The sequence below is a fragment of the Entelurus aequoreus genome, linkage group LG04 (assembly GCF_033978785.1).
Source record: "Entelurus aequoreus isolate RoL-2023_Sb linkage group LG04, RoL_Eaeq_v1.1, whole genome shotgun sequence".
In the NCBI taxonomy this organism is placed as follows: domain Eukaryota; kingdom Metazoa; phylum Chordata; class Actinopteri; order Syngnathiformes; family Syngnathidae; genus Entelurus; species Entelurus aequoreus.
This window is the reverse complement of record NC_084734.1, coordinates 89,048,080-89,058,838: the sequence shown is the minus strand read 5'-3', so window position 1 is coordinate 89,058,838 and position 10,759 is coordinate 89,048,080. Positions and strand designations below refer to the sequence as shown.

General features: G+C 36.4%; 1 protein-coding gene across 5 annotated transcripts in view; it reads right to left on the bottom strand.

Moving 5' to 3' along the window:
* The window catches only part of si:dkey-201i24.3 (uncharacterized), a 38,479-nt gene that overhangs the window by 4,659 nt on the left and 23,061 nt on the right, over nucleotides 1-10,759 (bottom strand). For all 5 annotated transcript variants that reach the window (XM_062043813.1, XM_062043815.1, XM_062043814.1 and 2 more), the window contains 4 exons: nucleotides 4,068-4,149; nucleotides 381-493; nucleotides 162-278; nucleotides 1-12 (listed from right to left, as the gene is read on the bottom strand). The exon at nucleotides 1-12 is cut by the window's left edge and continues 156 nt beyond it. In XM_062043813.1, coding sequence (XP_061899797.1) covers nucleotides 1-12; nucleotides 162-278; nucleotides 381-493; nucleotides 4,068-4,149 — 324 coding nt within the window. The remainder of the gene's footprint in view (nucleotides 13-161; nucleotides 279-380; nucleotides 494-4,067; nucleotides 4,150-10,759) is intronic.

The following is a 10,759-nucleotide window of genomic DNA, read 5'->3' as shown; positions in this document are numbered from 1 at the left end:
CACTCCATGGCTCTGACAACGATAAGAGCTTCATTACACCTCACCTCATGTCTTCTCTTCACACACAATCATCAATTTCTCCGGGACTGACTCAGCATCGTCTCCTAAGATGGACGACACTGAATCATCTGAAAGCTCTACAGTACATCTCATCATCTTACTGGAAGCTGCTCTTTTGCCAAGTCTTGCTCCATCTTCTCCACCTCCTGCTGAATTAATCTCCCGCCGAGCTCCTTCACTTGCCTCCTACGCCCGTGTGCATGGCGCCCTTCCAGCTGCTAAAAAGATCAAATAAGACACGAGGGCGTCTTGCAGCGGCACACATGAATCTCATCAACTGCCTAGAAAAAGGATTAGCGGGATTAAAAAATGATGTTTACTTGCAGGCAGAGGTCACACTTAATTGCAGCTGTCTTCTTCTCTCGGAGAGATTCCCTCACTTGCAGGATCTTTGTTATTCGCTCCTGGACTTTTTCTACACTCTCTCTGTCTTCTGCAGACGTGACACAGACACAACAATGCAGGAATAATGTACTTACGATATAGCATGGCTAAAGATTGCTAAACTCAGCAAGAGGTACGAGTAATAATGTTCATTTGCTGTGTATTTATATAAGTAGTTCATGTGTCGAATATATTCATTATTTCATTTAAAGGGGTTAGTAGAACAGTCATTTGCTTACTTGTTAGAGCACTTATTGTGTTTTCATCTACAAAACCCAAAACCAGTGAAGTTGTCACGTTGTGTAAATGGTAAATAAAAACAGAATACAATGATTTGCAAATCCTTTTCAACTTATATTCAATTGAATTTTTTTGCAAATAATCGTTAACTTAGAATTTAATGGCAGCAACACATTGCAAAGAAGTTGGCACGGGGGCATGTTCACCACTGTGTTACATGGCCTTTCCTTTTAACAACACTCAGTAAAGGTTTGGGAACTGAGGAGACACATTTTTGAAGTGGAATTCTTTCCCATTCTTGCTTGATGTACAGCTTAAGTTGTTCAACAGTCCGGGGGTCTCCCTTCTGCTATTTTAGGTGCCACACATTTTCAATGGGAGACAGGTCTGGACTAAAGGCAGGCCAGTCTAGTACCCGCACTCTTTTATTATGAAGCCAAGTTGATGTAACACGTGGCTTGGCATTGTCTTGCTGAAATAAGCAGGGGCGTCCATGGTAACGTTGCTTGGATGGCAACATATGTTGCTCCAAAAGCTGTATGTACCTTTCAGCATTAATGGTGCCTTCACAGATGTGTAAGTTACCCATGTCTTGGGCACTAATACACCCCCATACCATCACACATGCTGCCTTTTACACTTTGCGCCTAGAACAATCCGGATGGTTCTTTTCCTCTTTGGTCCGGAGGACACGACGTCCACAGTTTCCAAAAACAATTTGAAATGTGGACTTGTCAGACCACAGAACACTTTTCCACTTTGTATCAGTCCATCTTAGATGAGCTCGGGCCCTGCAAAGCTGGCGGCGTTTCTGGGTGTTGTTGATAACACCCAGTTAGAGTTTGAACTTGCACTTACAGATGTAGCGACCAACTGTAGTTACTGACAGTGGTTTTCTGAAGTGTTCCTGAGCCCATGTGGTGATAACCTTTACACACTGATGTCGCTTTTTGATGCAGTACAGCCTGAGGGATCGAAGGTCACAAGTATTCAATGTTGGTTTTCGGCCTTGCTGCTTACGTGCAGTAATTTCTCCAGATTCTCTGAACCTTTTGATGATATTACGGAGCGTAGATGGTGAAATCCCTAAATTCCTTGCAATAGCTGCTTGAGAAATGTTGTTCTCAAACAATTTGCTCAGGCATTTGTTGACAAAGTGGTGACCTTCGCCCCGTCCTTGTTTGTGAATGACTGAGCATTTCATGGAAGCTGCTTTTATACCCAATCATGGCACCCACCTGTTCCCAATTAGCCTGTTCACCTGTGGGATGTTTGATGAGCATTCCTCAACTTTCTCAGTCTTTTTTGCCACTTGTGCCAGCTTTTTTTAAACAAAAAAAAATAAAGTTTACCAGTTCGAACATGAAATATCTTGTCTTTGCAGTCTATTCAATTGAATATAAGTTGAAAAGGATTTGTTGTATTCTCTTTTTATTTACCATTTACACAATGTGACAACTTCACTGCTTTTGGGGTTAGTATTTATTTTTAGATTCCTTAGACTTAGACAAACTTTAATGATCCACAAGGGAAATTGTTCAACACAGTAGCTCAGTTACAATGATGGAAAGTGTAAGGATGGAAAGGACAATGCAGGTATAAATAGACTAAAAAAAGCTATAAAAAAAATCTAACATATATACAAATATATACATTTGTACAGAATAATTTATATACGGATATATTATAATGGCCCCCACAGAGATACTGTCTTAAATGTATAGTCACATCACTGCCTACATACACACACTCAGTATGTTTACATGCAACAAAAAACTAATTACCTTCATTTGGTTGAAGTAGGCTTTCTAAAAGACATGTAAAAACCTTCATAAGGCTTTAGACTTTTTAAAGATGGGGTTGACCTCCATAGATCAACCAAAAAAGTGTACAATGACAAAAACACATTTAATATAAAGTATCCAGTTTTAACAATTGTCATTATTCACTTAAATAAGATTATTTACAGTATATGAGTCCCTTTACTTCATTCGTCATGTAGAGATTAGCTGATTCATTGATTATCATCAGTCAAAGTTTAATTATATAGACCTTAATCACAAGTGTCTCAAAGGGCTGCACAAGAGGATAATAAAACTCATATTGATACATCACAGTGTTTCCACACATTCATTTATTTGTGGCGGCCTGCCACGAAAGAATTACGTCCGCCACAAATAATTTTTTTTTTTTTTTTTGTCCTTTCCAGCTTCTCAGGCAAGTCATATAGCAGATGTAGATGCCCATATCGGCTGTTCACATTTACTTTACAAAAGAGAAGTGTAGGATACTTCTCTTGTTGCCTTATTTGTATTTGACCACTACTGTTTTCTGTTTATTTGTTACTGACTGTGGCAGGACACCTCTGCCTCTGTTTCACTTTATGTTGCTGGTAAATAATATGCTTGTAGTAGTAGGCTAAAGTTAAATTATTTAGTATGCACTACTTAAAGGGGCAGAGCTTTAAGAGACATTTTAGCTTTTATATTTTATAAGATATATTTTTTGTAAGAACCATAATTAATAAATATATTTCAGTGAATAACTTATTGTTCAAATCTGTATATAAATATGTACATAAAGTGTTGTAATTATATTGTAAAATGGATGGATGGGTGAACATTTAAAACAAAACTGTTATTATTAATTAGTAAGTATACATTTTTTGAGCCTTTTTAGAGAAAATCATATTGTAGTAAATTATGCAAATTACTCGATGATGTCATGGTGACCACGCCCCCCCCCCCCCACTGCCACAGGTATCTTGGCAGTTTATGGGAAACACTGCATCATTATGACTATTATTATATTTATTAGTGCATCTACTGGGTGTTAACCCTCCCCTGTCTTTAAAACCTAGAGAAGCCTCTGCTTTGAACTTGAATTAAAGGTCCTTGAACGCACCACAGTTATATGCCGTGAGATGCAAAACTGAAAGTAAAACACCTTATTTGACGCTGCCACAAATAGATTTATCACATTTTTTACTTCCTCCTATCTAATAGTGGTGCTGTGTGTGAACGCCTAAAGGTGAGCGTTGATGACCTTATAAACAGTGAAATAGGGGTGGACGTATCGATCCAAATATTGATACCAAGGTGGGTAATGTGTCAGATCTTTTGCCCCTCCCCACTCCACTACTACTGGCTAGAGTATTTTTCATGAATCTGCCTGCAATGGAAGTTATTTGTTGTTTTTTGTGTTGTTTAATGTTATACTAATACTAAACACATTCCTAATTTGATGCAAACCTTAAGACTTTGTCTTTTACAAAAGAAAACAATCTTAAAACCTTTACCAATGCCCAGGGCCTACCTAGTGGTTTTGGCTCTAAACGACCGCATGCTGTTTATGCAAGTGTACATAACGAAGTGTCAAGTTACCTTTGATGTGAGCTTCCATTTCCTGCCTCAGCTCTTCCTGTAAGCTAGGGGTGTCCAAACTTTTTCCACTGAGGGCCGCACACTGAAAAATCAAAGCAAGCGGGGGCCATTTATTTTAAAAACCAATACAATATATGTATAAAAAATATACATTTAGGCCTCCACTCAGGCTTGATCCCAGGGACCCCAAAGGGTTTTGGTCAAAAAAATGTGTCATTATTCAGTATTATTATTTTTATTATTATTCAAGTTTTAAATCTCTAGATCAACATTAGGTCTATCTGTCAATAGAATGTTTTTAAAGATTTAAGTTGTATGCTCTTTTTGTCAAAGAAAACCATGTTTTTTTATGCAATATTTTCACCCAATAAAATTTGTAAGTGGAATATTTGAGATTATATAATAATTGGAGCCTTAAAAAGGTCAATAACACCATTGATTTTAATTCATTATTTTTTTTTGAGCAATGACACTTAAAAACAAATCACACTAAAGTTAAAGTTAAAGTACCAATGATTGTCACACACACACTAGGTGTGGTGAAATTTGTCCTCTGCATTTGACCCATAAAATTATTGGGGATCCAAAAGGGTCCTAATCATTAAAGTGTTACAAAATAAATTATACATTTTTTTACCGTTTACATTTAAGACAATAGTCTCGAGATCAACTTCAGATCTATCCGTCAATTATAAGTTTTATTGTTGTTTATGTTTTTTGTTTGTTCGTTTTAGGCCCTTCTTTAAAAAAACAGCTTAGTTTTTTATATGGCAAACACAAAATATGCAACATTTGCCCCAAAAAATACTTTAATGTGGAATATTTAATGTGACGTAATTGGAGCCTTGAATAGGTCAATAATTCATAATCACATTGATTTTGATTCACTATTATTTTTAAAGAAAGAAACAGCCTACATGGCAGCTTTGTGTTATTAGAGGAAACATTGCAACATTTTCTTGTTGCATTTCACTTGTTTGCTCTTTTATACCACTTTTTATGTTTTTAATTTTTTTCAACCGTATTTTTAAAATGTGCCGTAGGGCCGTTAAAAAATGACCTGCGGGCCACAAATGGCCCCCGGGCCGCACTTTGGACACCCCTGCTGTAAGCCTTTCACGATGTCCGAACTCTCTCTGCTGCGACCAAGCCAACAGAAGAAAACATATGTTTATTTTATTCACATCATTATATGGCACGTCCGAAAGCCTACACTGTGAAAAAGTCCGTCAATTTTTATTGTAAAAGCCTGGCAGCTCATTCGCCAGAAATTTACCATTTTTCCATTTACAGTATTGCACTGTAAAAAAAAAAAAAAACTCGCTAAAATGTTTCAATTGAAAAAACAGCGGTACTGATTTGCAATTTATAGCAATGTACTGTAAAAAAAAAATCAGTCGCTAAAATTTTACCATAAAATCATCAGTGCTACCATTTTTCTATTTACAGTAATGCATTGTAAAAACAAGAAAACGTAGATTTCACGGTAAAAAAGTAACAGCTCAGTCGCCAGAATTTTGCAGTAAAAGTAACAGCACTACTGATTTTTAATTAATAGTAATGCACTGTTAAAAAATTAAAATTAGCGTAGATTTTTCTGTAAAAAACTGGCGGCTCAGCCACTAAAATTTTAGCATAAAAATAACAGCGGTACTGTGTATCAATTTACAGTCTTGCACTGTTAAAAAAAAAAAACTTGCTAAACTGTTTCAATTGAAAAAACAGCAGAACTGATTTTCAATTTACAGCAATGTACTGTAAAAAAAATCAGTCGCTAAAATTTTACCATAAAATCATCAGTGGTACCATTTTTCCATTTACAGTAATGCATTGTAAAAACAAGAAAACGTAGATTTCACGGTAAAAAAGTAACAGCTCAGTCGCCAGAATTTTGCGGTAAAAGTAACAGCACTACTGATTTTTAAATATTAGTAATGCACTATTAAAAAATACAAATTTGCGTCGATTTTTGTGTAAAAAACTAGCAGCTCAGCCGCTAAAATTTTAGCATAAAAATAACAGCGGTATTTTTTTTAAATTGACAGTCTTGCACTGTAACAAAAAGAATAAGTCGATAAAATGTTTCCATTGAAAAAACAGCGGTACTGATTTTCAATTTACAGCAATGTACTGTAAAAAAAATCAGTCGCTAAAATGTTACCATAAAATCACTAGTGGAAACATTTTTCCATTTACAGTAATGCATTGTAAAAACAAGAAAACGTAGATTTCACGGTAAAAAAGTAACAGCTCAGTCGCCAGAATTGTGCGGTAAAAGTAACAGCACTACTGATTTTTAAATATTAGTAATGCACTATTAAAAAATACAAATTTGCGTCGATTTTTGTGTAAAAAACTAGCAGCTCAGCCGCTAAAATTTTAGCATAAAAATAACAGTGGTATTTTTTTTTTAATTGACAGTATTGCACTGTAACAAAAAGAATAACTCGATAAAATGTTTCCATTGAAAAAACAGCGGTACTGATTTTCAATTTACAGCAATGTACTGTAAAAAAATCAGTCGCTAAAATTTTACCATAAAATCACTAGTGGAAACATTTTTCCATTTACAGTAATGCATTGTAAAAACAAGAAAACGTAGATTTCACGGTAAAAAAGTAACCGCTCAGTCGCCAGAATTGTGCGGTAAAAGTAACAGCACTACTGATTTTTAAATAATAGTAATGCACTATTAAAAAATTCTAATTTGCGTAGATTTTTGTGTAAAAAACTAGCAGCTCAGCCGCTAAATTTTTAGCATAAAAACAACAGCGGTATTTTTTTTTAATTTACAGTTTTGCACTGTAACAAAAAGAGTAACTCGATAAAATGTTTCCATTGAAAAAACAGCGGTACTGATTTTCAATTTACAGCAATGTACTGTAAAAAAAATCAGTCGCTAAAATGTTACCATAAAATCACTAGTGGTACCATTTTTCTATTTACAGTAATGCATTGTAAAAACAAGAAAACGTAGATTTCACGGTAAAAAATTAACCGCTCAGTCGCCAGAATTTTGTGGTAAAAGTAACAGCACTACTGATTTTTAAATATTAGTAATGCACTGTAAAAAAAAAAAATGAGCGTAGATTTTTCTGTAAAAAACTGGCAGCTTAATCGCTAAAATGTCACCATAAAAATAACTGCGGTACTCTTTTTCAATTTACAGTATTGCACTGTAAAAAAAAAAAAAAAAACTTGCTAAAATGTTTCCATTGAAAAAACAGCGGTACTGATTTTCAATTTATAGCAATGTACTGTCAAAAAATCAGTCACTATAATGTTACCATAAAATCAACAGTGTTTCCGTTTTTCCAGTTACAGTAATGCACTGTAAAAAAAAACAATTAATTGCAGCTTTTTATGTGCTTGTTAGCTGTTGTATCTCTCTGGGGCCATTCGGGAATGCAACTGTGTGTGATTTTATGTCTGATTTTTGTATAGTTTTTTTACTTGTTGGGGGGAGCATTTGATGTATGTTTGACTATTTCTGTTAATTGTATGTGTCTAAAAACAAATAAACAAATGTTTAAAAAAATATATGAATTATGGCAAATATCACTATGAACATGCCATTGTCAGACTTCTTTGATTGTTAATACATTAGTGCATGTTTGATCACATCATACTTGACATGCTAACCTGCAACAAAGATTACCGGTATTAAACATAAATGAGGTAAAAAAAATAACAACGCTACTATTTTTTTAATTTATAGTAATGCACTGTAAAAAATGAATAAATAAATGAGTGTAGATTTTTCTGTAAAAAACTAGCGGCTCAGTCGCTAAAATGTTAGCATTAAAATATCGCTACTGTTTTTCAATTTACAGTATTGCACTGTAAAAAAAAAAATTACTCGCTAAAATGTTTCCATTGAAACATCACAACTGTACTAATTTTCAATTTATAGCAATGCCAGTAAAAAAAAATCAGTGGCTAAAATGTTACCATCATAACAAGAGTGGTATCGTTTCTCCATTTACAGTGTGCATTGTAAAAAAAAAAATGGCTATAGATTTTACAGTAAAAAAAAACAAACTGGCAGCTCAGACACCAGAATTTTGACGTAAAAACAACACCGGTACAGTTTTTCAATTTACTGTAATTTCGTGTAACAATCACAGTGAATTTTATGGTAAAATTATGGTGACTGAGCTGCTAGTTTTTTACCGTAAAATCGATTTTTTATAGGGAAAAAAAGTGTCCATCTATTGAACCTGACAATCTCTAACACTTAAAGGCCGACTGAAATGAATTTTTTTTTATTTAAACGGGGATAGCAGATCCATTCTATGTGTCATACTTGATCATTTCGCGATATTGCCATATTTTTGCTGAAAGGATTTAGTATAGAACAACGACGATAAAGTTTGCAACTTTTGGTCGCTGATAAAAAAAAGCCTTGCCTGTAGCGGAAGTAGCGTGACGTCACAGGAGCTAGTATTCCTCACAATTCCCCGTTGTTTACAATGGAGCGAGAGAGATTCGGACCGAGAAAGCGACGATTACCCCATTAATTTGAGCGAGGATGAAAGATTCGTGGATGAGGAACGTTAGAGTGAAGAACTAGAGAGGCGGTGCAGGGTGTATCTTTTTTCGCTCTGACCGTAACTTAGGTACAAGCTGGTTCATTGGATTTCACACTCTCCTTTTTCTATTGTGGATCACGGATTTGTATTTTAAACCACCTGGGATACTATATCCTCTTGAAAATGAGAGTCGAGAACGCGAAATGGACATTCACAGTGACTTTTATCTCCACGACAATACATCAGCGAAGCTCTTTAGCTACTGAGCTAACGTGATAGCATCTGGCTCCAATGCAGATAGAAACAAAATAAATAAATCCCTGACTGGAAGGATAGACAGAAGATCAACAATACTATTGAACCATGGACATGTAACTACACGGTTAATAATTCTCAGCCTGGCAAAGCTTCACAATGCTGTTGCTAACGACGCTGAAGCTAACTTAGCAACTTAGCAACCGGACCTCACAGAGCTATGATAAAAACATTAGCGCTCCACCTACGCCAGCCAGCCCTCATCTGCTCATCAACACCCGTGCTCACCTGCGTTCCAGCGATCGACGGTGTGACGAAGGACTTCACCCAAACATCCGTGCGGTTGGCGGCTAGCATTGGCTAACGCGTCTGCTATCCAAGTAAGTAATCCTTGTTGTGTTGCTACAGCTAGCCGCTAATACACCGATCCCACCTACAACTTTCTTCTTTGCAGTCTCCATTGTTCATTAAACAAATTGCAAAATATTCTCCAACACAGATGTCCAGAATACTGTGGAATTGTTCGATGAAAACAGAGCAGTTTGTATGGTGACACATTGGGTACGAATACTTCCGTTGCCGTCGTGACGTCACGCGCATACGTCATCATACATAGACGTTTCCAACCGGAAGTTTAGCGGGAAATTTAAAATGTCACTTTATAAGTTAACCCGGCCGTATTGGCATGTGTTGCAATGTTAAGATTTCATCATTGATATATAAACTATCAGACTGCGTGGTCGCTAGTAGTGGCTTTCAGTAGGCCTTTAATATTTACAGTATATTAGGCTTAGACTTAGACAAACTTTAATGATCCACAAGGGAAATTGTTCCACACAGTAGCTCAGTTACAAAGGATGGAAAGGATAATGCAGGTATAAAGTAGACTAAAACATTTACCATAGTAGCAATATAAATACAACATATGTACTATTTACATATTATAAACACAGTATATAATATATGTTGATATATTATATTATATTTTTATATAATATTTACAATATATAACCAATCCTAATTACCATGTACAATATTACAGTATATGTAACAACTGCAGCAAAAACAGGGCAGCATAAAATATGAGGTATGTGAGGATTTTCAATAAACCTTGAAAAATATGAGTCAAAAGGGACTCCCTTGGCTTTTTTTCCAACACTTTACGTATTTATTTCGATTTTCTCCGTCCTTTGGACGCCTTTCCGCGCTCTGAACTCAATGTTTTATTTTTCGACCCTAATTTATTACAGTGTTTTTGTGCGCTTTGAGCCCAAGCAGTGTGTTTGTTGCCTGAAAAGCCTGAGTGTTCTGATCCGGACTTCAAAGTGGACCGGGCCACAAAGGGCCATGTTTTGGGGACGGCGTGGCCAAGTTGGGAGAGTGGCCGTGCCAGCAACCTGAGGGTTCCTGGTTCAATCCCCACCTTCTACCATCCTAGTCACATCCGTTGTGTCCTTGAGCAAGACACTTCACCCTTGCTCCTGATGGCTGCTGGTTAGGGCCTTGCATGGCAGCTCCCGCCATCAGTGTGTGAATGTGTGTGTCAATGGGTAAATGTGTGAATGTGGAAATAGTTTTGAGGTCCTTTAAAAAAGGTAGAAAAGCGCCATACAAGTACAAGCCATTGTTCGGACGGAGCCTCGTCACGGTGCATCAGGACTTTTAAGTCAAACTGCAATCATGAGGGGGATGAGGCCTCCCACTCAAAGGCAACGCTGCAAGGGATGTAAGAAGGAATGAGGTGAAATTCCTCCCTGGTGGCGCTAATGCAGGGTCAATATTGCTTTTTGACCTGCGGACCATTGACACATTTTCACTTTGGCCCTTGGAGGCAAAAAGTTTGTCAACTCCTGCACTGAGGGAGGCAGGGGGCTTTATTCATGCTTGAACGACAGTGCTCAAATT